General features: G+C 48.2%; 4 protein-coding genes and 1 long non-coding RNA gene across 6 annotated transcripts; 4 read left to right on the forward strand and 1 right to left on the reverse strand.

Annotated features, from left to right (window-relative positions):
- The first annotated feature begins 170 nt into the window (after positions 1-170).
- Positions 171-2,762, forward strand: LOC147259647 (natterin-3-like). Its single transcript, XM_086205730.1, has 3 exons — positions 171-318; positions 711-843; positions 1,604-2,762. Exons 1-3 carry the CDS (start codon positions 289-291, stop codon positions 2,671-2,673), a joined length of 1,233 nt encoding a protein of 410 aa, XP_086061856.1. The 5' UTR covers positions 171-288; the 3' UTR covers positions 2,674-2,762.
- A 787-nt stretch (positions 2,763-3,549) lies between these two features.
- On the forward strand, positions 3,550-6,006 carry LOC147259648 (natterin-3-like). Its single transcript, XM_086205734.1, has 3 exons — positions 3,550-3,649; positions 4,006-4,099; positions 4,819-6,006. Exons 2-3 carry the CDS (start codon positions 4,006-4,008, stop codon positions 5,904-5,906), a joined length of 1,182 nt encoding a protein of 393 aa, XP_086061860.1. The 5' UTR covers positions 3,550-3,649; the 3' UTR covers positions 5,907-6,006.
- A 2,565-nt stretch (positions 6,007-8,571) lies between these two features.
- On the forward strand, positions 8,572-10,041 carry LOC147259649 (natterin-3-like). The gene is made up of 2 exons (XM_086205737.1): positions 8,572-8,641; positions 8,951-10,041. Exons 1-2 carry the CDS (start codon positions 8,572-8,574, stop codon positions 10,039-10,041), a joined length of 1,161 nt encoding a protein of 386 aa, XP_086061863.1.
- An 821-nt stretch (positions 10,042-10,862) lies between these two features.
- ptrh1 (peptidyl-tRNA hydrolase 1 homolog) lies at positions 10,863-15,638 on the forward strand. 2 transcript variants are annotated; one of them, XM_086205735.1, is made up of 5 exons: positions 10,863-11,488; positions 13,197-13,416; positions 14,052-14,151; positions 14,380-14,425; positions 14,555-15,638. In XM_086205735.1, exons 1-5 carry the CDS (start codon positions 11,387-11,389, stop codon positions 14,783-14,785), a joined length of 699 nt encoding a protein of 232 aa, XP_086061861.1. In that variant the 5' UTR covers positions 10,863-11,386; the 3' UTR covers positions 14,786-15,638. The 2 variants fall into 2 exon arrangements, with proteins under 2 accessions (XP_086061861.1, XP_086061862.1); XM_086205736.1 differs by having other exon boundaries at positions 14,380-14,451; positions 14,555-14,689.
- Positions 15,639-22,528: 6,890 nt separating this feature from the next.
- LOC147259651 (uncharacterized) lies at positions 22,529-25,264 on the reverse strand. The gene is made up of 3 exons (XR_015116255.1): positions 25,126-25,264; positions 24,878-24,995; positions 22,529-22,813 (listed from the first exon to the last, which is right to left on the reverse strand). It is a non-coding gene; the product is annotated as an uncharacterized LOC147259651 (long non-coding RNA).
- Between the last annotated feature and the right edge of the window lie 896 nt (positions 25,265-26,160).

A 26,160-nucleotide genomic window follows, 5' to 3' on the forward strand; every position in this document is an offset into this window, starting at 1 on the left:
TGGACTGATTCTAATCGAGCAGTTGCGTGATCCGTGCAGGCCTGATGGGTTCGCTGCTGAACACAAGATGCTGATGCACGTCAATTCACTTCATAAATAAAAACCTACGACTTTACTGTGCCAAAGAAAAGTCCAATATCCAACAGGATGGTGTGGGAGGCCAGAAATTCTGGTAAAAGTGTGTTCTGCTTTCATCAAGTTTTTTGTACAAGGCAGGCCAAAGTCAAGGTGACGGGAAAAGTTCATATTTGTGCTTCTGACATCCCTGGTCAGGTATATAAGCCTGACATGCTGGGCTGGTTGATTTGTACCACCATGGTGAGTCGATCCCACTGCATTCTGAACCTATCATGTACATCTTCAGTTCCAAACGACAGGGAACAGAGACGTTTTGATGTGAAAATACTGATAGAAAGCGTTTGAGTGGGGACGTGATTCCACGAATGTTGTCACTTCAAAACTAGCAGTTTAAGAAGAGTCCATTCAGTGGCAGCTTAGTGGTAAAATGTCCTGAAAAAAGAACTTGATTCGCTGAAGGAAGCTGCAATTAGCAACTGAGACTTGCACGGATGCAGATTTTACTGTCTTCTACAGGACTCACAGGATCTGAAGTTCTCTCAACCATTTGAGGAGTCCCGAAGAGCCTCTGTGTTGGTGTCTGGCTATGTGCTGGTAACTACCAGTGACTGTATTCTGTATTTGTCCTGCAGATGAAGCTGTCGGTGTTGCTCCTGCTGGCCCTGCCGGCTCTGTCCTCAGCCGCTCGTTTCAAGTGTTATCCTCCTTTTCTTCCACCTGATCTTCTGCCTCCTTCTTTTCCTTTTCGCCAGGATGGAGAACCAGGTGAACATGTTCTTTTGTTTAAAAGCTAATGTTTCTCTTTAAATCACTAATTAGTCACTCCACAAATCTAACTTGCTAATTCACTATCAGAAGAAGAATAATCACATGATCAGATTTCTCAAACAAGACAGTATCTCAGTTTGTTTCAGTTTGAGAAGCAACGCAGTTGTTTAGAGTTTATGCTGCAATAAAAGATCTCTCAGTACCTCAGGTACTTTGTCCCTACTTGTCAGGTGATCATGAGAATGAAGACAGATCTAGGTTATTATTATTATTATTATTATTATCCAGCCAAATATGGAATGACAAAGTCTTAGATTATGTCTACCAGGACGAAAGTATGTTCATTTTTGATGGACAGCAGAAGGTAGGATATCCTGGGGAGGTGTAATTCATGCTGAAACTACAAACATATTCATTTTGTGTCTTTGTTTCGGGGAGTAATTGTGAAATAGCAACAAATCATTTACATATTGACTCATCTAGAAGTGGTGGTTACACGGATGTGTCCACCTTCGCTGAAGTCCTGGTGGAATGATTCAACACATAGAGAGTCGTTACCACTGTAGAACAAGAACGTTTCAGTTATGAATTGAAAGTCCTTTCACTGTACATCATTTTTCTCCTAATTTCTTTGCTCTTTTTCCAACTACAAGAAAAACTAGAATTTTCTACTTGAGCAGTTGTGCTCCATTGATCATTGATCTGATCTGGTTTATTGCTAATCGTGGTTCCTGCTTGTTCCCTGTCTTCTACACAGTGGTGATAGACCCATCTCTGCAGGAAAAATTTCCTAAAGTTCATCCCAACGCATCAGCTGAAGCTCTTCCACTTACTCCTGAAATTGAGAGCCAACTCAACCATTCGCCCTCTGCTGAATTCAATGGCACCGACCTGGAATGGCAGGCCTGGACCGGTTCACTCCCCGAGGGAGCTGTTTCGATCTACAATGGCTATGCTGGTCACTTTGACTATGTCTGCAAATTCTTCTGTGAATCTGGCTTTTACAGCCCTGAGAAGGGTCCTTTCTGCTACTTCCCCCATGGTCAATTTGTGTATGCTACCCCCACCTTTGACATACTGGTAGACAAAGATTACTTTGAGTTCTTGCAGTGGACAGATGGCGTCTGTGGTGGAGTGACCACATATGCAATCCAGACCTGCACCGGTGAAGAGAAATATGTTGGGAAGAACAGATACGGCCTGGGGAAAGTGGATGTTGATCGCAAGGGCTTCATCCTTTCCCTAGGAAAAGACGCCTATTGGTACAGTCACTACAAGGTTTTGGAAGCAAACAAAGATGTCAGGAGTGAGCATCTGTTAGATGTCGTGTACAACTCTGAAGGCGCTGAAGTTGAAAAGCTCCTTCCTGAGATCCTCCACAGGACCAGCGTCAGCAACTATGGAGCCGACCCAGTGACGAGTAATGTTACCATCTCCAAAACAACCCAAGTGGAACACACTTGGAAGACCGACTTCAGTGTCGGATCGGGTTTGTCAACCAGCATCAGTACTGTAGTCCCCCAAATCAGCTCCGCTGGTATCGACCTTAGTGGAGATGAGGTGACCCTCGTGTTCACCGACGACGACTCCTACATCGAGTCCGTCTACCACTCTGACTCTTCGATGATCACTGTACCACCTCTCAGCTCCTGTGACGTCTTTCTGGTGGGTACAAGATACAAGGACGACCTCCCCTATAAGGCGCGCCTCAGTCGCACGTACATCAACAAGGAATCCACCTGGACATCCATCAGCGGGATGTACAGCAGCGCACAGGTTAGAGATGTCCACTCTGAGGTGCAGTGTCAACCGCTGAAAACAGAATAATACAGTATCCCATGTACTGTACACTGGATTGCTGTAAAATTCCAATAAAAATCTGTTGAGGGGAAAAATGAAACAAAGCTGTTGTCATGTTTGACTTCCTTTGACCTTTTTTTTGTCCTGAGCGATAGTAAAGTTTGATTCTGGAAGACACGTTTTTCCTTTGGCCTTCAAGTTTTTGGCCTTGGCTCTTCGGTTTGATTCATGAGTTGAGTTTCTGCAGAGTGGCAACACTTTATTATTCATTAGAATTTATTATATTGTACCAGCATTACAAGGTTTCTTTGACAACTCAATTGCCGTCGGGACTTCAAGTGTTGTCTGTATTGTATTTGTTCAGTGGTTGCTGAAAACACTCCAAGATTGTTCAGTCTTGGAGGACTGAGTTGTCGTTGATGTTGAAGTCTGTTGAACAAATGTCTTACAATAACACATGGCTATGTCGTCATAGCTTCAAACCTCCAGGCTCTACCGACTCACACTGCTGATAAATTCTCAGTTCCAAAACTCCATCTCTGGAGCCGTGATCTCAGAGCCCTGCCATTAGTTGATCGCTGTTCCAGAAAGCTAGACTACCAAACCAACTCCAGTGCAGGGCCGCAGCTGGGCCTCAAATGGTTCTTGGCACTGGGCATCGCAACTTTTCTGTGGAAACACGGATACATCTTTGTGAAACGCTGTTATAAAGAGCTTGAATACAACTTCAACTAAAACACTGCCGACAAACCAGTTTAAAGAGTAAAAAGAAATGCTTCTCAGTCGCAAGTCAAATGAATCCTACATTCGTCTGGAAGTGACGCTGAAAAAAATAAAAGCAGCTCTGCTGTTCATGAACCAGCTGCTCCAGTTTGTGTGAACTGGTCAAAGTCAGATCCCAGACAGGATGAGAGAGCACAGTCCAGGTCAGGGTTCAGCCATAAAGCAGCGTATATAAACCTGACGGCACTGAGTGTGGCCTCCGCGGGGAGCACCTGTCAAGGTGAGTACTGTTCACTCTGTTCTCACCTCAGTCACAATCAGCCAGTTAGGATCTGTTTTGAATGTTTGCCCCAAATGAAGTAATAACTGTAAAATTCTGACCCTTGTGAGGCAAATTTGATTAAATATATGGACCCAATGTGATGGGTGAAACTTGTGCGTATGAAATGGGCGTAAACATGCAAAGCATGATAATGTTTCCTTGTCAGTTGTGTTTTTTTTATTCCAAAGATGCAAAACTGAAATAAATCTATATTCTAGCTACGATGGCTCGGGATATTCATGTGCAAATGTAAACAATGCAAGTCACAGCAGGAAAACATCAACTTCATCAACGTTTCTGTGTTTGGCCGCTAGATGCAGCGGTCAGGGTTGCTGCTGTCGGTCCTGCTGGCTCTGACCTCAGCCAGCCTGCAGGACATCATCCAGAGGAGCTCACAGCAACGCAAAGGTATCCAGAAACTTTGGTAACTTCTCATTACTTTCATACACTTTCTGGAAATGCACTCAGACCGCAGTTCTCTGGGGAGCCCTGGAGAGTTCAAGAGAAAAAATATGTTTTGTGGCCATGAGTTGTACATTGTTCCTTCAATCAAATTGATTTGTAGCCACAAAATATAACTTGCTCCTACAATGTCATTAATTTGAGGTCACAAGATAATAATGACATAACTTGTTCCCACACTTTGGTTGACTTGTGAGAACAAGTTATGCTGTACACTGCTGAGCCTTTGTGTCTGTGGTGGATCACTTTTCGTCCAGCGCCTGAATGTCTTTTTGGGTGTGCATGCAGTTGTTCCTCTTCACAACTTGTGGTGTAAATTGTGGCAACATAACAAAACTGAGGGGACAAGTTATATCTTGTGGTGACAACATGTTTTAGTTTTTCTCTTGATGTCCATTCTGGGGCTTTTTACTTCTCTAAGCATGAAAATATTTAAATTATGTCATAAAATTGATTCTCTTCTGAAAAATAAGAGACATAAAACAGCTAACAAGCTTCCTCTCACAAATTTTATTTTCATTTTGGATTTTTTTAACAAACATATTCACTTCAGTGGAGGGTTTGGTTCTCTGTTGACCTCTGCTGTCTCTCCTAACAGGACGACATGAAGAATTCCATTTGGTTTTAGTTGAACCTTTGTCTGTGTACGTTTGTACCTCCCACAGTTTCTCTACTGAACCCCGAGCTGGAGGGTCGGGTCCCTGATCCGACCGCTGACAAAGTGGTGTCAGGTCCTTTGGTTCCGCCTGATCTGGAGCAGCAACAAGATCTGCCCTCCTCCTTCATGTTCGGTGATAACATCAACCTGCAGTGGTTGACCTGGGACGGCTCTCTGCCCAACGGGGCCGTTTCAATCTACAACGGTTACACTGAGCGTACTGACTACGTCTGCAAGTACAAGTGCGAGGCCGGCTTCTACAACCCCAGCCTGGGCCCCTACTGCCGCTACCCCTACGGAGACAGAGAATACTACGCCCCTGAATTTGAAATCCTGGCCAACAAGGACAACTTTGAGTTCCTGGAGTGGAAAGAAGGTTCCTACGGCTCAGTACCACAGTTTTCAGTCAGGACCTGCCCAGGTGTAGGAATCTACGTCGGGAAGAACAAGTACGGTCTGGGGAAGGTTGTTCCTCAGTTTGAAGCCTTCTTCCTGCCCTGGGAGGGTGATGAGTACTGGTACAAGAACTACCAGGTCCTGGCCATCAACAGAGACGGCTACTCACAGCACATCTCTGATGTCAAGTACGCCATCGATGAGGTTGCCATCTTTCAGTATCCTCCTGAGACCATGCGCATCTCAGGGGTCACCAACAACGAGTGCCAGACTGTGGTTAAGACGGTCACCATCTCAAAGACCACAGAGGAGGAGGTCACCTGGAACATCGGCCGCGCTACCATGCTGGGCATCACAGGTAGCATCACCGCCAAAATCCCACTCATCGGCTCTGGAGGACTTGAGCTGAGCGGTGAGAAGACGCTGCAGTTCTCTAGAGGAACCACCGTGGTGGAGGCGCTCAGCCATTCCGTCTCTGTGGAACTCACCACCCCCCCAAACCACTTCTGCAGGGTCCGTATGGAGGGGCGCAAGATGAAGGCCGACATCCCCTACACAGCACGCCTCAGCCGCACGTACCGCAACGGTGAGACCCAGTGGACGTCCATCTCAGGCACATACGATGGGGTCCAGATTGGAGAAGTCCGGGCCGTGGTGGACCGCTGTGAACCCATACCCGATGCCAAGCCGTGCCCCTGAAGACAGGCACAAGTGTTATGTGTCCAAAACATCTACTCTTTGTAATCTTGAAAGCAAAATTTTTCCTCACCAATAAAATACGAGCAGGCCCAGTGTGGTAAATGGAAGAGAGCTTTTGTGTCAATGGTGTCTGAATGAAACTCATGAGTGTCAAACAAGCAGGTAGAGACCCCCACCTGGGGGCGAGTTAGCTTTGCTGCAATGAACTCCAGCAGTGGGGGGTCAGTAGAGAGAGTGACCTCTTCAATACCTTCAGTCCGAACCATCCTGCATTACTAGAGTGAGAGTTTTGTTCGATGTTCACTGTGAAAAATACTGTTTTTTGGGATGCATCACTGATCTCTCAGCAGAATTACGTAAAACCACGAGATCAGTGCACACCAAACTTGGTGGGAACATAGGCGGAGCCTGGACCAAGGAAGAGCCTGTTAAATTTTAGGTCAGAAGAGTCATAGCGCAGGGCTGTCCAGGGTGAACCCCACCTCTTGCCCAAAGGCAGCTGGGATAGGCTCCACCCCCTGCCCCCCTTAACAGGATGAGGTAGGAAATGGATGGACGGATGGATGGAGTCATACCACTATCTGGTGGCAGCATGAAATGATGCTGTTTTTTTTACAGTTTGATGAACAACGTCACTTAGCGATCCCACCTGGTGGCCACAGGAAGTGATATCTGCACCACAGCACAGCATTTGTCTGCAAATATGAGCAGACTTCACCTCCCTCCGAGTCTACGGATCAAAGTGTGTGTTTGTGTGTGTGTGGGGGGGGGGGGTCGGAGGGTCAGAGGCCGCAGCCATCGCTTCTGACAGCTTTGATATGAACCCCAGCACCAAAGAGCCAGGGGCTGGGGTGGTAGGAACACTGAGAGCTTTCTAGATTTAACAAAACATTGGTTTTAAAATGTGTTTGTTTGAAGGTTGGAAGGAATGACTGAGGGTTTGGTTTGATTTTTGTAAAGCTTGAGGGCGTCCATGGCGTCCTTGACCTTGTGTTGCATGGTAGGAAGTTTGAAACGTCTGTGGTGGAATGCAGAACATCCACGAGAAACAAGCAGACTCTCAAGATGTTGCTTTGACACTGAATGCAGTTTTTACTCTGACCCATCGTGTAACGGGCCCCTGCCTCCAGGAGAAAATACCGACAGCCTCCATTCACAGGAAACAGGAAAGGAATAAACTGAACCGTTCACTGAGAGTGGAAGCAAAGCTGTGGCTGTGACTCGGTGACGGTGCGCTTCTGCAGACATCTCTCTTATCGATGACCTTTGCACAGCCTTGCTTCAGTGTGGCTCCTCATTCAGTCTCAGATAAATAAACTGATAATAACTGTGTTTCAAGGACGAATGGAGGTCATGGCAGGGTGTCCCGTGATAAGGCTGAGCTAGCAGACCGGTATCTGGGCTGAACTGCTTCTCCTCTGGTTGAAACTTGGCAAGCTGCAACTTTCTGCAGCACAGTCCGTCTTAATCAGTGACACTGTCACAAGAGATCTAATCTCTCTGTTCCCAGCTTGATCGTATCTATCTGGTCGTAAAGGCAAAGAAGCAGCACTTTGGACATCACGCCATCCTCCGCTGTAGGCGATCAGCCAATCACACACTAGTCTTTACCAGCATTTAGAAAGTGTTTTCTGCTTTCAGAAGACCAGAATGCTCCGTGTTGAACTGTCATCATTTGTATTCCTACCACATACGCCTGCTGGACATTGATAAAACTCCCTCCAGTATTTAAAACTCAATAAAAACTGATTTGAAATGATTCCTCAAGCCCTTCTCTAAATTGACGATTGAAAAAAAATTATAAATATTAATGATTTAATATTACTTATAAATATTATAATTAATATTTATTCTTATTCCTTTTTCATTTCTGAGTTTAGATGAAATGAGCTGTATGACCCTGCAAATGCAGGTGTGTTCACAATTAACAAGTTCAGATCACATCCAACTTCTAAATGCAGGAGAATCCAGCAAAGTTGTGCGTGCGTGCGTGCGTGCGTGCGTGCGTGCGTGCGTGCGTGTGTGTGTGTGTTGTTTATTGGGGGCAATAAATCAACAGCGAGGTTTTAAAACTCAGCGCCTGCTGGAGACGGCGTCCCTGCAGCACGAGCCTGTCCAGGTAAAACCTGCTTCTCTAACAAGAGCGATGTGGCGACTGAATATTCAATCTGACACGTTTCCCTTCTTCATTTCTGCACTGATTTTTACTGGAATGAAAAATGTCCCTGAAATAATAATCTGGAGAAGCACAGCTGATTGAGCTGTGGTGTACAGCCCTTGTGGTTTCCTCTCTTCTCCTGGGTGCTGTGAGAACCCTGACGCTGAGACGAGCAGCTCTGGCTGGAACGAAACCTGAACACAATGATGCTGCCTCCAGCTGCTTCGCTGCACACCTGAATCAAGGCTGCTAACACACAAAGCTAAAACGGCTCACTCATTCTCTTTGCTTTTATCGTTTGATTCCGATTGGTTTATTCTGATCACTTGTCTTTATTGGTTAATTCTTGTTTTATTCTCTGCTTTCATTTCTTTTTAGCAGAAGTTTTTCTTTTCTGTCATTACTTTAAGTTGGCTGCTGTTTCTAACTTTCATTGCTTTGATGAGTTAGGTTTTGAGCTGCAGAGCTAATTTCCTTTGTTGCTGAAGAGTCCACTGTGTTTTCCAGATGAGGGGGTGTGTGGCTGCGGTCCTGGCAGTGCTGCAGCTCTGCAGCCCAGCGCTGCAGGCTGACACGCTGCTCCCACAACTACAGAAGGGACAAGGAACCCCCAGCAGTGAGTCACGTCTTCATTGTAATCTCAGTCCTCAGGTGGAACTTCCTGTCAAATTAGGCTCACCGGGAGCTGGTGCGACCACTGCTGGTGAGTCACACCTCTCGTGTGCACTACATGTACCTATGTGAAGATTTAAGGTACAAGTACTTCACTGGACTATTCTCATCTTTGGCCACTTTCGACTTGTATGTTCCATTACAGCTGAGATGGCAAATTCTACTTTTAACTCCATTCGTTTTCAAATTCAATTTAATTTGTGTTGCTCTCTAGAGCCATGGCTGAGCCCCGCCCTGCAAGATGTTGTCCCCTCCCGAGAGGTCAGCAATCATCCTGCATTTAGAGAGACACCAGGAGCTGAGAGAGCCTCACCCGCCCTCCCCATTTTTGGTGAACACACTAATCTCAAGTGGGTCTCGTGGAACGGCTCGCTTCCGAATGGAGCTGTCGCCATCTTCAACGGCTACACCGAACGCACCGACTACGTTTGCAAAGTCAACTGTGAGGCCGGCTTCTACACTCCCAGTAAAGGCAGCTTCTGCCAGTATCCCTACGCCGACAAAGAGTACGCATCCTCCAAATTTGAAGTGCTGGTCAACGTGGACCACTTCGAGTTTCTGGAGTGGGTTGAGGATTCATATGGGTCAGTCCCTCAGTATGCTGTCAGAACCTGCCCCAACGTGGACATCTTTGTTGGCAAAAACAAGTACGGCCTTGGTAAGGTGGTGACCCAGCACGAGGCCTTCTTCCTGCCCTGGGAGGGTGATGAGTACTGGTACAAGCAGTACCAGGTCCTGGCCATCAACAGAGACGGCTACAGTCAGCACATTTCTCATGTGAAGTACGGCATCGACCAGATGGAGCTGTTCCACTATCCACCAGAGACCCTGCAGATGGCCAAGGTCACGAATCTGGAGTGCAGAAGCGTGAAGAAGACGGTGAGTCTGGAAAAGACGAGCTCAGTGGAGAAGACGTGGGACATCGGCAGAGAGACCCGCAATGGTTCTGTGTCCACCATGAAGGCCAAAGTGCCCATCCTCGGCCCGGGGACCGTTGATTTCACCAAGGAGCAGACGGTAACCTTCTCAGAGGGGACCACCATGGCCGAGTCCATCAGTCACGCCGTCTCTGTGGAGCTGCTGGTTCCACCCAACTTCTCCTGCAGCGTGAGGATGGACGGCAGGAAGATGACGGCCGACATCCCCTTCACCGGCAGGCTGAGTAGGACCAACCACAACGGAGACACCCACTGGACATCCATCACAGGCACCTACGACGGTGTGAGCGTTGGGGAGATCAACGCCGTGGTGGAGAGGTGTCAGCCGGTGCCTGACCCAGTTCCCTGCTCCTCTTCTGATGACTGATGAGCTCCCTGTTAACACAAGAGAAGAGTTTCGAAAATAAAAGTTGAATATTTAAGGATTATGATTATTAATTATTTCTAATTTTAAAAGTTGCTGGTTATATTCATTTTAAAAAAGCGATTTTTCAACAAACTTTTAATTTAGAGTTTCCTTTGTGTCACCTGTGCATTTGTCATCCTCCCATGTCAAACATGGCGCAGTTTAGTTTGATTGTACCTCCTTGTTTACAATTATTTGACTTTACTTTTTATTTCACCATGCAAGACATTAGGAACATGCTGGGCTGGCTGAATAAATAATCTCGTACAGAGATATTAGCTAATTCAGCACTTTGTACCATAAAGTTGAGGGTAAGGAACTCAAAACATACTTAAAGTTAAATCCAACCATTAGTACAGTAAGTGCACGTGTTACATAGCTTATTGAGTCCAGTGAACATGTTAACATATAAAACACCACTCTTTCAGTCATTTAACAAGACAGACTTGGAGAGAGTTGGTTTCAGTGTGGCTGGTACTTTGTAACCCACGTCTTCAAGGCATTTGTAGTAAAACAGAACATATGCAATCCTTCGACAGTAAAAATAATCAGATGACGGTCGACACACTGAAAATACTCAAAAATATCACTTCAGGCATTCTCGGTTATGGTCCATCACTGCTGATACACATCACACTTCTTTAAACTGTTCATCGTTTGCCGCAAAAGAACGAACAGCAAAACCATGGCTTGAAAACTAAGATTCCTATTTGCCTGCATGTCTCCGCCGCCGCGCTAGATGGCGCTGTAGACTCCCCGAGGAACACCAGCCGTCTTGTGTTTGTTGTTGAACTCGTTGACTTCACCCGCTGGAAGCTCACGGAAGGACGAACAACCTCTCATGAGGCTGGCAAGAGAGGTTCAAAACGTCCCAAAGTCGCAGCCAAAGCTTTTTGACAGTTTTTAGCCTCTGTACCGCTACGTCTGCATGTCGGTGTCGCGAGTCAGTCGGCAGGTGACGTCACACTAAGCTCACCGGAGCCGCCTGGCGAACAACCCCTGGGGAGGGCGGCTACGGTGTCGGCACCTGCTCGTCCTGAGGTACCGTGACGGGTTCGTGTTGGAGTGGAGCCTCGTAAAGATTCACGTCATGAGGCAGCACCAGTGAGGAAAGCAGTCCATTCACAGAAGCCCCGCGCCAACTCACTGTTGTTCCACGAAGAAGAATGACTGATCAATTTTAGCGTAGCCCGCCGACGAGCAGCCCCGCCACCTGCATCACCAACCCAATAAACGAGACTCATTCACGGGAGACTCGTTCGCTTGTGTCCCGGTGGGTTCCTCGCGGGGGTTGAACTTCGTCCCCATGGGTCGCTTTTTATCAAGAATGATAACCCGGATTTTGTTGAGTGGCCCGTTCACACCGGGGATGTCCGCTGAGGTGGAATCACACACCCGCCGGAGGCTGGTAAGTGAACATCTGGACCGAAGGCCGCTCAAAAAAACCGTCCGCTGAAGTTCACTTCTCTCTCAGTCACAGGTTCTTGTCTTGACATCCGAGTGGAAACTTTTCCCGAATCACTGCTAACCTCTCTTTAATTCGGCACATATTTAAAAGAATGTTTTCTTGATGTTGTTGTGTTTGTGTGTTCAATAAAACAGAGAAACTAACGTTACTCATAATTTGCTGAGTTCTGTTTCTATTGCGGGGGAAATCTGACTTCAACTTTGTCCGATTTCCATCAAAATAAAATGTCGGTGCAGTGACTCTGACCAGCGGAACCACAAAAGTAGAACAATGGCACTTAGAACCCTCGTGGAAGAAGATCAGTTCCAGCGAACCGTCCTGCTCCGTCTGGTGACAGGCTCGGAGTGGAGCAGCCCCGTGCCGGGGTGTGTGGGTGGGGAGGGAAGCGAGGTGATCCCGGACGTCAGAGCTCATCAGGGTGACGTCACCTCCGGCACCTTCACCTCGCCACGTCTAACAAGAACAAAGTGAAGCTTAACGCCGAGCACCTGAAACCGTGACTGTCAGATCAGGGTTGGGATCTTCCTTTCAATCACTGATCGATAGGATTGATTCGTCCATTGATGGCGGGAGTCCCAGCTCACGTGACACTGGCAGGATCGCGTCCTGGTGGCTCCTGCCATGATTTTTGGGTCGGATCTTTGAATTCGTTTCAGGTTCCCTCATTTTCTGCCAAGGGTCCGTTTGAATTCAGCACCTGAGAGGCTGCCACAAGCCATTATTTTCATCATGTATGGGTCGGCCAGTTGTTTTCATGATGGTCCTTTACTCTGTAAAATATCTAGAAAATGTGAAAAATAATCATCACGACTGTCCTGGACTCCAGAGCGCTGTTTTGAAATGGCGTCTTTTGTCAAAGCGACTGTCCAAACCCCAAAAACGCCTGGAAGCCCCGATTGGCTATTCCTCAGTTATGAGTGTTGGATGTTGTCAGATATCCAACAATGATGAATATTTCATGCCTCAGTGCAGCTCTGACTCTCCTCAGAACTGAAGCTGGCATTACTGCAAAGTTTTCCTCCAGAAGTTGCAGTTTCATCTCCGCCCTGACTGGAAGAACTCAGTCTGAATGTTTTCTTCTGAAATGTTCCCACTTTTTCTCCTGACTTTGTGTCTCAGCACTAAACAGGAATGCGCTCTTTGTGTGCGGAGGCTGCACACAGTGTTCGCTCTGTGCCGGCAGCTGGGCGCTCAACACAATGTCGTAGTTCTGCTCCGAGAGCCGCTGCTGCTGCCAGGAGGTCAGTGCCGTCAGTGCAAGGCGGCGCCGGTGGTGGATGAGCGCTGATTGTCCGCCTCCACTCATGATGTCAACCTCTGTGCTAAAAGTCTTTGACCAGCAAACGTCCTTTTTTCCCTCTTTGTCTTTGACCTCTTGACCTGGACGTCAGCTCTGATCAGGGACCTGTAAAACGACGCTGTCCTGGTTTTAACACTGGATATTTGTTGGGAACTACTTCCAGTGGCGGATGAACACACTCTTAATGCACTGCGGTGCCTTCTTCATGATACACTTGTCTGTTCTGTTGAAGCGTTACAGTCTGAAATTATTTGCTGCAACAAAAGTAAACATAAAGGTTGGTGTGTGTGTGTGTGTGTGTGTGTGTGTGTGTGTGTGTGTGTGTGTGTGTGTGTGTGTGTGTGTCAGGTGGTGGGGCTGGGGAACCCAGCAATGGAGGGTACCAGACACAGCGTTGGCATGACGGTGCTTGGTGCTCTTGCTGCCCGGCTCAGCATTGACGACCGTTGGCATGGTGATAAGTGCGTGGCCGGTGAGGTCATCGTGTCAGAGATACAAAACACACACGTGGTGCTGCTTCGTCCCAAGCTGCCGATGAACATCAATGGCGTGTCGGTGGCTAAAGCAGGTGAGGTCATCGCCAGGTGCATCTGTACAGAGGGGAAGTCCCTTACATCGCTGTCACTCAAAGTTCAAAGTACTGCGTTAACATCCTGGTGTTTAGTGGTGTGCAACACCGACCGGTGCGAGAAAGACTCCTCCTGCCGCGTCTCACTCGCCATCGAGGCTCGCGCTTCACTGTCCGGCCCGATGAGTCGGAGCAGCTGAGCTCGAACCTGGGACCTTGTGACTCCCTGACAGCTGCTCTGCCTCCTGCGCTACTGCACTGGTGCCTTGAGGGATTGTGGGTATTGTAGTTTCTCTCTCCAGCTTTAAGTACGTGACCGTGTCGGCTCACTCGGGCGACACCTCAGTGTCAGGTGCCATGTTAAAGCACGTCTGCCTGATTTGTTGTAAGTTTTCAAACGTTTCAACTTCAGACGCACCACCATCAGGACGCTTGGCCTCGACGGCCGGTGAGGCTGATGGGTCGCGACCTCCAGGCCAGGTTATGAGCTCATTATTAGAAGAGGATATACAAACACATCAGAACTCTGAGTTGGTCTCTCCTTTACCTTCTCTCCTGATCAGCGCTTTTGTGACTTAATTATGTGTCAGGACCTTAACCCCCCCCCCAATTCAGACGTCTGTTTGTCTCCTCAGCTGTCAAATACGCCATCAAGCCTGAAGACATCCTGCTGATTCACGATGAACTGGACAAACCTGTCGGGAAGATCGCCATCAAACATGGAGGAAGCGCCAGGTGACGTCTCTGTTCCTTCTGGGTTTTACCGCTAGATGCCACAGATGAGGAATGTCTCATGTCGTATATTCAGAACAGCTCTGAGAACAATCGGACAGTCAACTCTCGCCAGCTCATCGTGCCGGAGCAGAGTCGGTTCCTCTCTGTCCGGTTGTCAAAGTTCAAAGATGGATGCTTGTGACTGTCGGCTGTGCTCAATGATTTAACTTTGACCTCAAATGCTTCCAGAGGTCACAACGGCGTGCGCTCCTGCGTCGACTGCCTACGGACGGATGTAAGTGAGCAGCAGCTCCAGATGGGGTGAATGAATGTTTGCTCTTCCTGCACTTTTCAGACTGGATGAAAATCCAGGTAGGCTCTGAACGTAGTGATGAAAGTGATACTTCCCCTGTCTCGCCTGCAGGTGATGCCCAGGCTTCGTGTGGGGATCGGACGTCCGACGGGGAACACCTCCATCAAGGGTCACGTGTTGAGCCGGTTCTCCTCGGAGGAGCAGAAGGTTTTGGATTCTGTTCTGATCCAGAGTGTTGACCTGCTCCTCTCACAGCTCTTCAAACAGGACCCCCAGCAGTCCTCCTCCTCGCCAGCAGGGGGCAGACAAGCAGCACGGAGAGAGCAGGACTCCTCCAACTGAGGATTCTGACGCTGCGTCCTGTCCCGCCTGAATCTGTTGAGCAGACGACTCTCCCGCAGGCACAGGGGAGCGTCATTGTGTCACTTTAGTTTCAGTTTATTCACACAAATCAATGAAAATACAGGACAAACCTGAATGGTGACCACGTATGAATGATGAGCCTGAACAGGAGCCCGTTCCTCCGATGTGAATGAGTGTAACGTGTGAATAAAGAGGGAAATGAAGCCAGATTCTGCTCTGTAGTTCAGCTTCCATGTCAGCTCTCTCAGCTGCAGTTGCTCCAAGCTCTTCTTCCAAGACCAACTTAAATAACAGAAGTTCTGTCTTCAACTGCGCACGACTTTCCACTCTCGTGACGTCCACCGAGACGCACCAGGAAGAGAATCAACAAAAACAAGCAGCTACCTGTTTACTTGCAGTCGGGGTCTGGAGAGCCCGCCCACACGCGGGGGGTGTGGCTCACACGCAGCTGAAGATGGACTCAACGAGTCCAGTTACCAGTTTCCTGTTCTATGGACAAGTTTCAAACATGGCCGCCTCGCCTGACCCTGTTCAACCAAAGCTCACGGCATCTCACGTGTGCCCTACACACACACACACACACACACACACACACACACACACACACTGAACTGAGGAAGAACTAGTTTTCTGGCAGCTCATTTTCAGCTTGTTGGTAAAAGCGAGTGTCCTCACGCCGACGCGCCTCTCCTCCATCTTGTCCGCCCTGATGCGGCTCTTTTGACTGAAACATTTGGATTTCCTCTTGCTGTTGTCACACTAATTACACTCTTCATCAATTAGGCGTCTTTAATGAGTTGAATCCAGTCAAGAGACGCTCCGTGTTCTCACACTGTGCAGAATGCCAGAGGAGGGTGGATGGGGGGGGGGGGGGGGGGGGACAAAAAAAGCCAGAAAAGAGCATATAAACCAGCGGAAAGAGGCTGGCGAGCTGCTGAATGAAGGAAACCAGCACAAAGGAGGCCAGTAGGTTGCGATGGAGGGTTGGAGAAGAAAAGCGGGCCAGAAACAAAAGAGGCCAAACATTGTTCAGACCGGGTTTGTTGAGGCCTTCTGTCCTGCTGGAGGGTCACAATAGCAGCAGGGACACACTTTTGGACATGGGGGGTCTGAAAAGACACCCTGAACACCCCTCACCCTCCCAAAGCCCAGGTCGCTCTCTGTGGTGACCTCCTTGAGCCTCCCTGGCCTTCATCAGACCAGCTTCCCAGCCCTCCTCCTCGGCTGCTCAGCTCTCACCGGCCCATTCAACAACTTCTCTGCAGAGGTCGGAGGTCAGCAGCGGGGCTGGACATCAGCCTTTCAGAGAAGGCTCGAAATTTATTCAGGAATGGGACCCCGACCATCCGTGGAGGTGAGTGTGTGTGTGGGGGTGTCCTCCCACAGATGTGCTGACTCTGCAGAAACGAGCCCACCGTCTCCACATCAACGTCCTTTAAAGCCCAGATAATCAATAGTTGGACGTTAAAACTCCGGTGAAAGTGAGGAGTGACAGAGGTGAAGCGGCGCCAGCCTCCTCCGCACCAGTGATGCGACCACGCTGAAGGACCCCCCTCTGTCAGGCAGGACCTGTTCAGCGGCACGACACATTCAAACACACCATCAACACGCGTGACATCACGATGACCAAGTCAGAGTTTCCCCAGTCCCCCAGCACGCTGGCGGTCAGGCCAGTTTCAGGGGCTGGTTTTCTGTTTTTGTTTAAAAAAAGAATGAAACAAAACTCCTCTCTCAGCCTGAAAATTGCTTTTTACAAATGGAGTGACTCGCAGGTCATTTCATGACCACGTGACGCCTGGGAAGGTGATGGGGCAATGACTTCCTGGGCAACAGTCAGGTTTGGTCGTAAACAAACCAAACAGATCAATGTCACGAACCTCAAAACGCCCACGAGGCAAAGTTGATCAATCATGATCACAAACCTCAGAGGTCAAAGGTCAGAGGTAACCAGCTCTCAGACACACCTGTGACAACATGTCCCACCTGTAGCCGCTTCCTGGTTTCCTCCCTCTGGCCGGCAGTCATGTGACCTCACCTTCCAGCAAGTATTCTACTGATGTGTGTGTACTTGTATTTCACTGATTGTTGTCATTTATGTCTCAAGAAATCTTACATCCAGTTTTATGAAAACTCAGGTTTCTTCCTAATGATGGCCAAACAGGTGATGATGTCACCAGTCGGGTTGCATCTCCTAGAAACTGAAAGGCAGACTTAAGTACTTGTGGTACTTGTAGGAATGTCCTGACCTGAGTCGTCATTAACGCCATATCTCAAAAACACTCAGAGGACCCCCCCCCCCAAAAAAAAAATTTGGCACAAACATCCACTGGGACAGGAACTGAAACATTTTGGTGGTCAAAGGTCACTGCAGACGCACACATCCAAACAACTGTGTTCAGTACTGGTAGTTTCATCTTCATGATACTGCCACTGATCCAGTTGTAGTATTCTGTCTCTTGGTGTGTTACTGCAGTTTTCCTCTCACGGTCCCCGACTCTCACAGTTGTGTTTTTTCCCTTCAGGTTCAGTTTTTCCCTCCAGTGTGGGTCCTGGTTTCCCTCGGTGGCGGAGCAGAGGAGGGTCACATGAATCCAGGGGATCCTTTTCCCACTCACCTCCTTCTGATGAGCGAGCATTAATAACGCATCCTTCCTCCTTTCACAGCCGTAATCTCCACTGATCTCGGGCCTCCCGCACTAAATTATTCTTCCAGGGCCATGAAAAGGCGGCGGCGGGGCCCTTTAAGAGGCAAATGAGCCTCCAACGGGCAAAGACGCTCCCAGCAACGGAAACGTTAGCTCACCGTTCAGAGCAGACCGGGGACGAGGGGATCCACGTCTCAGGAGAGGGGAAGGACGCGTCCGCCAGGAGGCAAAGCCTGCTGGGTAATTTATCCTTTAACCCCTTGTCTTGATGTTTACTCTCGGCTTACAGCTGATGGCGTCGTCCAGGCCGCTGACAAAGTGAGCAGCAGTGTAAGACGCCTCGCACGCTGGATTATCACCCGGGGAGCTCCAGCGTCCTGCCCGAGAGCAACAAGTACTCAGCGTCTGACAACAGGACGAGCCTGGAAACTTTATTTAGGGCATCCGACGCTTCCAGCCGGTCGCTCGAATCGCTGGCCAGGACCTCAACGACTGATGCCAAAGACGTGGCCAGGAATTTTAAAAATATCAGCCAAAGCCTGGAGTCCCTGCAGGCGTCCGTGGTTTGTTGTAGCTACCGTTTCCTCTGTTCCACCAAACCACTAAAAATATGAAGCTTCACGTGACCCTGACATGATCTCCTCCAGCCCGCCTCAGACGTCACATGACCTGTTCTGACATCGAAGATGCCGCAAGAAACCTTGGATCAGAGACTCTGATGCGGGAGACCGTGCTTGGTCCTTGATCTGGGCCTGACAGTGGACTTTTTGGCGGTCCATGCTAATACCGATCCAGAGTTAAAAAAAAAAAAAAGACAACTGCAAAATCACTTAAAGCAAATTTGTTGAAGTGAAACTAGAAAATCATGGATAGAATCATTTTTCACCTCCTTAACAAACTGCTAGCAATGAACTAACCACGAAGACAAACTGCGCCCAGACCCAGACCCAGACCCAGACCCAGACCCAGCACTGCTGCTGCTACCTGCTGGGGCCCAAGTCCTTCACACCTGAGGGCGGCAGTTTCCTGTTGCAGCGATGAAGCAAACAGAATCTGAAAAACATGTCAACTTTTAAGGAACAGCTATCGTTTTTCTTTTCTCTAGGGAGCAGACGTTGGAGTGGTAGAATCAGACACGTAGCCGGAACTACTTTCCTGACTGGGAGCAGTGATTTGACGCAGCACCTCCAAAGCTCCACTGGAACTTGGGTCAACAGAACCAAAGGTTTGTTGAGGACTAGAAGAGCGACTGCTGCTACTGATGATGAGGAGGGGGAGGAGGATTCCTGCTGGACACACCAGCATCCTGGACCTGAGCTAGCTGATGCTAACACTTCCCACCCACTACCAGCCATTGGGCTAAGCTAACTAGCCTGGACCTGAGCTAGCTGATGCTAACACTTCCCACCCACTACCAGCCATTGGGCTAAGCTAACTAGCCTGGACCTGAGCTAGCTGATGCTAACACTTCCCACCCACCACCAGCCATTGGGCTAAGCTAATAAGCCTGGACCTGAGCTAGCTGATGCTAACACTTCCCACCCACTACCAGCCATTGGGCTAAGCTAACTAGCCTGGACCTGAGCTAGCTGATGCTAACACTTCTTACCCACTATCAGTCACTGTGCTAAGCTAACTAGCATCACTCTCTGCTCCCTGGAGGAGGGGCTTTGCCCTCTTAAAAAAGGGCGTGTTCCTTTCCCTGGGTTCTAGGCAGCTGTTAGATACGGAAAAACCGTTAAAAGCCGTGGTTAAAGAGATCCATTCACAGATATTTATCAACTCATCACTACATAATAATGACATATTGATGTATATATATATATACATATATATGTATATATACATATATATGTATATATACATATATATGTATATATACATATATATGTATATATACATATATACATATATATGTATATATACATATATATGTATATATACATATATATACATATATATGTATATATACATATATATATGTATATATACATATATATGTATATATATATGTATATAGTGATATACTTAAGGGTCTAGTCTCTGGTAATCTCCATGAACCACGGGTTAGATTATTAAACTAGTACATTACTCACAACTTTGTCTGTGGATGGAGTGAAGAGCAAACATGGGGTGAAATGACATGAAATAAACCACTCAGCCTCAAAGCCTGGAACGTTCAAGTGAAGATTAAAGATGCGAGTTTTGGAGCACTGAAATCGTTGATGTGGCTTCTACAAATGTCATCTTTCAAAGAGGAATAAAACTCACAATTTCTATTAAAAACTTGACATGAGCTTTTATTTTTGTTAAGAAACTCAGAAAAAGTTGTTTGTTTTTGTTTGCCTGACAGTGACTTCTTGGTTTAATTCACCGACTCGTTGTTCTTTAAGTTTTGAAAAAATGAGCAATGTTGTCATTAAAGAATGTGCGTCGTTCATTTTCTATTTGTCGTATTTTATTATTATTAATGTCACAGCCACCTGTTTGACAGAACCTGGTAGTGACTTGACCTCCTTGTGGAGGTCACATTGATGTTCCACTTCAAACTCATCAGAAGATTTTTAAATATTTGATGAAATTTCTTGTGAAGTTTTGGTTTGAGAGGAAAAAACTGGAGGACAGAAGATGTTTTCCTCTCCTCTTTCGTTGGGATGGAAAAAAAATCATGTTGTGACGTTTGTTGTTTATTTGTTTATTGTATTTGGCGTCGTGGGGGGGCAGAGAAACGTCATCAGTGGACATGAAGGAGAAAGATGAGAGAAAATGGAAAATAAGACCGTTGTGTCTTTAAGAGGCTTCTCTCTCTCTCTCTCTCTCTCTCTCTCTCTCTCTCTCTCTCTCTCTCTCTGTGCAGATTCATTACTTCTCCTCCTCCTCCTCCTCCTCCTCCTCCTCCTCCTCCGGGTACAATGGGCATTTATCATCACCCCCGCGGTGCGTGTGTGCGTGTGTGAGTGTTTATTCAAATCTCAGTACCAAGAGCGGAGCGGCTCCACTCTCGAGCTTCCCTCGGTGACACCGGGGCTTATTGTTGGAGGAGCCCCAGAAAAAGCCCCCCGAAACGGGCGTCGGAGTAGAAGGAGGCGGCGGCGGCGCGGAGCCCGCAGCAGACTGCAGGTCGCAGCTGCGACCATCCGGGGGGAAGCGGCAGGATCCCGCCCGCCTCCCCACGTCCATCCTACGCCTGCTATTGGGGAGGGGAGGGGGGGGGGGGACGCTGGAGGTCCCGGCTGGAGGAGCATCAACCTGCGGCGCATTCTGCTGCTCCCCTGCGCAGGTCCTGGAGGGACGGAGGCGCGTCCGAGCGGGTGCGGAGACGGCGGCAGGAGTCCGGTGTGAAACCGGCTCTGTTCCCGGAATTTTCCGGCCCACGTTCTTGTCTGCGCGTGATGCTCGTGGCGGGACGCGGGTTCGATCCCCAGCTGCGGCCGCTCTCTGGATTACCTCTGGTCAGGTGGCTAATTGGCGGCTGTGATTGGACGCCGCTTCAGGTCTGAGCTCCAGCGGCTGATTGTCCAAACGCAATTCTTGTGAAATATTCAAACGCAACCCGAGAATTGTGCCTGGACATCTGTTGCTGCTCCTCCTGCGCCTCGATCCTCCTTCTTCTTCTGTGGTGCCTCTCTCCTGCGCTGCAGGCAGGTTTCCCCGGGGCCTCCCGGGCCCCCGTCTCCTTCTGCCTCTCCTTCATTTGACTCTTTTCTTTTTTGTTTGTTTTGATTTTTTAATTTTCCTGTTTTTTTCCTCCCAACCAGCGGAGAAGCTCGGGCCTGCAGGAGGAGGCCGACGCCTGAAAAACAAAGAGATAATTTGCTTTTTTACAAGTTGGGACTCTTTTTTGCTAAGTTGCTGGAGTGAGACGAATATTTCCCAGCAGGCCCCGCGCCGCGGCTCCTCTTTCCAAGCACTTTTTCCTGGTGAAATCTCGCGGGGAAGGTCGCTGCACCGCCGCTCCGCTGCCAGCTTTTGTTGCCCACCTTTTGTTGGCGTTTTTTGGGGGGATTATAATTTGCATAATTCTCCAGGAATGTATCATTTTAATTTTGTTTAACAAACCGTGACCTTCTCCCAGCCCTGATCCCTCTGATGGGGGCCATTACAAGCCAATAAAGACGGAATTCGTTTGTCCTGATTCTTCTGCTCAGCAGCAACAATAAAGAATTAATTAGAAGCACCAGGTTTTTTTTGTTTGATTCACGTTTTTTTTCTTCTTCTTCTTGTTTCCTGATTGATTTAAAGCTCGTGCATCATTCAGGGATTTTTTTAATCTAAATTTTTAGATTTAATTTATAAACCTAAAGCTAAAATCCAGCATTTTATGTCTTAATGTTTCTTCTTGTAAAAGGTTCGTGACTTCATCCCCGAAAGATTCTAATTTTTTATTTGTTGTCTTTTTATTGTGACATGAGAGGAAGTGTTGCTGGAGTTTGAGGGAAAATTTACCTAATTAGCCTAATTAGCTTTCAGTTAAGAAAAACACGCACACAAAAAAACATTAGAAGTTTGAGGGAAATTAGACTGAAGAGGAGGAGGAGAAGCACGGCGGGCGGACGCGGGGAGGCCGGGGCCCGGGAGGACCAAACGATCCCCAGTTTGACTTTGGCCTCCTCGGGGTTTGAGGCGGGGGTCTGTTTGATTTTAACACCGCAGCATCGCGGCGGGTCTCCTCCTCAGACTAATTTGCTGCTGTAATCCGCCCTCAGCGGGTTGCCCGAGGAGCCGCGCAGCTCTGGGACGGAGCTCAGCCTCAGATCGGTGGATTAAAACCTCGTGTGTGTGTGTGTGTGTGTGTGTGTGTGTGTGTGTGTGTGTGTGTGTGTGTGTGTGTGTGTGTGTGTGTGGAGAGTCAACACACCACCCAAGTTGGGGTGCAGAACACTGTTGTCTGTTGACCGACGGTCACTGAACGCCCCACTGGAGCCTGGGATCAGGGCTCAAACCTGCAGAAACATTCTGAGATCTTTTAGCTGCTTTGTGTTAATTCGGATTTATTCTGGAACCATTTTTGTCAAAAGAAATTAGAAGAAAAGAAAAGAAATGTCCAATAAGAGAGCAGAAGTTTGGTTCAATAAAACAGAAGTCTGGAACTTGTGGGTCCAATCAGCAGAACTGCTTTCCTGAGATCCTCAGGAGGCTTCTTGGATGTTCCAGGTTAGAGATTCTGGCTCCTTATATTTTATTGGGGTTCTTTTTTATTTTATTCTTTTTTCAGAACATCTGAGCTGCTGCGATGTGAATTTCCGGTTGCCAGGTCTGCAGTTGTGTTTGCATCTGCACGTTTGGAGGCTGCGGGACCTGTGAGACGTCCTGCTCCTCCCTGGACACCAGGACCGAGTTCCTGCAGTCCAACACGTCTTCGCTGTCAAACAACAAGAATATCAGAAAGTCATGAATGTTTCTGATTTCTACAGTTAAGTTCAATTGCTGAACATCACAATAAAAGACCAAATTCAGGCAGACAAATAATAACATTACTAATCACATTGAACCGATCCCAGAGTCGCCTGAAGTCAATCAATAATCAATGGAACCTCAAACCAGTCTGACAGGAGGAGGCAGGGGTTCAAGCAACGAGATCATCGGCAGGAAGTTCCTTCTCTGCTTGTGAGGAACAAATGACCAAAATGTCAAAACTGGAAAAATACAACAGTTTGACATGAGATAAAACTACATGATCAATAAACTCACAAGTTGAAAAACCTTTTCCACTTAACGAGAAAAGATCAGGCTGAGTCGTTGTCAGAAAAATGAAAGTAGAAATTTACTGGATCCAAAAATGGTACCAGCCTCGGTGACTCGGCGGAGGTTGAACTAAAACGCGGCGTCTCATCGTCATCTTTAGGATTTGAACAAACCAGCTAATCGTGGTGTTTATGACATGAAGGAAAGAGGACGCGTCAGTCGATCGGCAGCTGCCCTCGGACCTGATCAGTCGTGCAGTGTTTTGGTCAGTTGCTACTTCAAGGACTTCTGTTGCATTGCAAACTTTACAAGATTATTGGCTCATTTTTAGTCCAGAAAGTCTCAAATTGTCCACCATGTCAAGAAAAAAGCAACAAAAAAAAAAGCTTAAAGGGAGAAAAAAGATCGCATTTTAATGTCAATAATGTCACTGGTCCCACTCTCGATCATGTGACAGGACTCAGGTTGTCATGGCAACGTGAATTTGCTTATCCATAACTCGTTCCCTCACTTGGATTAATTGGAGCCCAGACATTTCCTGCTTTGCCACAATAAATTTGCAGCTCCACTGAACAAACGGCAGGAACGCCTGCGATTTTATGGCCAAAGATGAAAACTCTTCTTCTGTGCATGTGCTGTGTGCTGCATGTGCTGTGTGCTGCATGTGCTGTGTGCTGCATGTGTTGTGTGCTGCATGTGTTGTGTGCTGCATGTGCTGTGTGCTGCATGTGTTGTGTGCTGCATGTGCTGTGTGCTGCATGTGCTGTGTGCTGCATGTGTTGTGTGCTGCATGTGTTGTGTGCTGCATGTGCTGTGTGCTGCATGTGTTGTGTGCTGCATGTGTTGTGTGCTGCATGTGCTGTGTGCTGCATGTGTTGTGTGCTGCATGTGCTGTGTGCTGCATGTGTTGTGTGCTGCATGTGTTGTGTGCTGCATGTGCTGTGTGCTGCATGTGTTGTGTGCTGCATGTGTTGTGTGCTGCATGTGCTGCATGTGCTGTGTGCTGCATGTGTTGTGTGCTGCATGTGTTGCATGTGTTGTGTGCTGCATGTGTTGTGTGCTGCATGTGTTGTGTGCTGCATGTGTTGCATGTGTTGTGTGCTGCATGTGTTGTGTGCTGCATGTGTTGCATGTGTTGTGTGCTGCATGTGCTGTGTGCTGCATGTGTTGCATGTGTTGTGTGCTGCATGTGTTGTGTGCTGCATGTGCTGCATGTGTTGTGTGCTGCATGTGCTGTGTGCTGCATGTGTTGTGTGCTGCATGTGTTGTGTGCTGCATGTGCTGCATGTGTTGTGTGCTGCATGTGTTGTGTGCTGCATGTGCTGTGTGCTGCATGTGCTGTGTGCTGCATGTGTTGTGTGCTGCATGTGTTGTGTGCTGCATGTGCTGCATGTGTTGTGTGCTGCATGTGTTGTGTGCTGCATGTGCTGTGTGCTGCATGTGCTGCATGTGTTGTGTGCTGCATGTGTTGTGTGCTGCATGTGCTGTGTGCTGCATGTGCTGTGTGCTGCATGTGTTGTGTGCTGCATGTGTTGTGTGCTGCATGTGCTGTGTGCTGCATGTGTTGTGTGCTGCATGTGTTGTGTGCTGCATGTCCTGCATGTCTTGTGTGCTGCATGTCTTGTGGTCGCATGACGAGAGTTGGTGGTTCACTCTGATCTCTGAAGTGGGAGGTTCAATAGAACCAACAGCAGAACCTAGAACTCTTTATTCAAACATCAGAGAAAATAGATCAGAGAACCTGGATCAGAGAAGCTGGTCAGCCGAGGGTCTGGATCCGGTTCAGGTTCCCCTGCAGCTCCTCAGCAGCGATCAGCCTCCAGTATTGACGGTGATATTGACGGCGGGGACATGGAGCGCTGTAGTGATCAGTCACATCATTAGAGCCGTTTAACCTCGCTGCCCCCCCAGCTGCCGCTTGTTTATAGACTCAAAGTGATGATGATCTTTTGTCCGGTGCTCCTGAAGCCGTCTCCTCTCCACACCCACCCACAAAAGCTCCTCTTCAGTCTGATGTGAGACGTTCTGCTACAAACGTCTCGAGGTTCTTCCTGTTCCGTCCCAGTGCCGGTCCCTGTCTCATCAGTCAGACCCTGGTCGTGAGCGCCGAAGCGCTCACATACGTCCTCCTCCCGGCCTCCATGTTGGACAACAGGTTCCACCGCTTTCTTCTCCGGGTCACTCGCTTCTTCCTCCTCCCACACACCACTCCCTCCACAGTCACATGACCCAGGCTGTGTCATCGCTGTGACACACACCCACACATCTTCCTGTACTTCCGAGGATCTTTGGTGACATTCCCTAATGCAGAATCTCAACATAATGATGACCTTTGACCCTGGAACCAGATCTGGACCTTCAAATTGACCTTTCTAGAAAGAAAAAAAGAACATCCTCACAAAGATAGAGACTCTGATGCAGATGAAAGGCAGGAGGATGGAGTTGAGGGGAGGGGACGGCCGGATGTGGGAGGAGGAGGAGGAGTGGGTGCATCACTGGGGTGACGTCACATCACAACCTCCTTCCTATCTTTCTCTCTCGCTCTTTCTCTCTCTCACACACTCACACACACACACTCACACACACACACACACACACACACACACACACACACATCTTGTGGTCATTTGAAAAATGTGTTGAAATGACCTCTAGTGCAAAGACACATGATGTCTCTTTTCGAGAACCCCTGTGTGTGTGTGTGTGTGTGTGTGTGTGTGTGTGTGAGCATCAGGTGCTATGGTTCAGGTTGTGGTTGGGGGGCTGGGAGGACGTTGGCAAGGCTGATGTGTTAATTCTTCAGGGTTCTCGGGTTTGAGGAGGAAAGCAGACATCCATATGATGAAGCTCCGCCCCCTCGTCTCTTAGTCCCCCAGCAGTCGCCCACCTACACACACACACACTCAACACCAGCGTCCCACCCCATCACCTCCTGTGAAATGTCATCAACACTCTAAAACCAGCTCGGTTGCGAGCGACAAAGACAGGCGGCCATGTTTGGCCCTCTAAGCGCCGTGACTCCTA

Source organism: Aulostomus chinensis, chromosome 6 (assembly GCF_037954235.1).
Source record: "Aulostomus chinensis isolate RoL2024-O1b breed Wild chromosome 6, RoL_Achi_v1.0, whole genome shotgun sequence".
Taxonomy (NCBI): domain Eukaryota; kingdom Metazoa; phylum Chordata; class Actinopteri; order Syngnathiformes; family Aulostomidae; genus Aulostomus; species Aulostomus chinensis.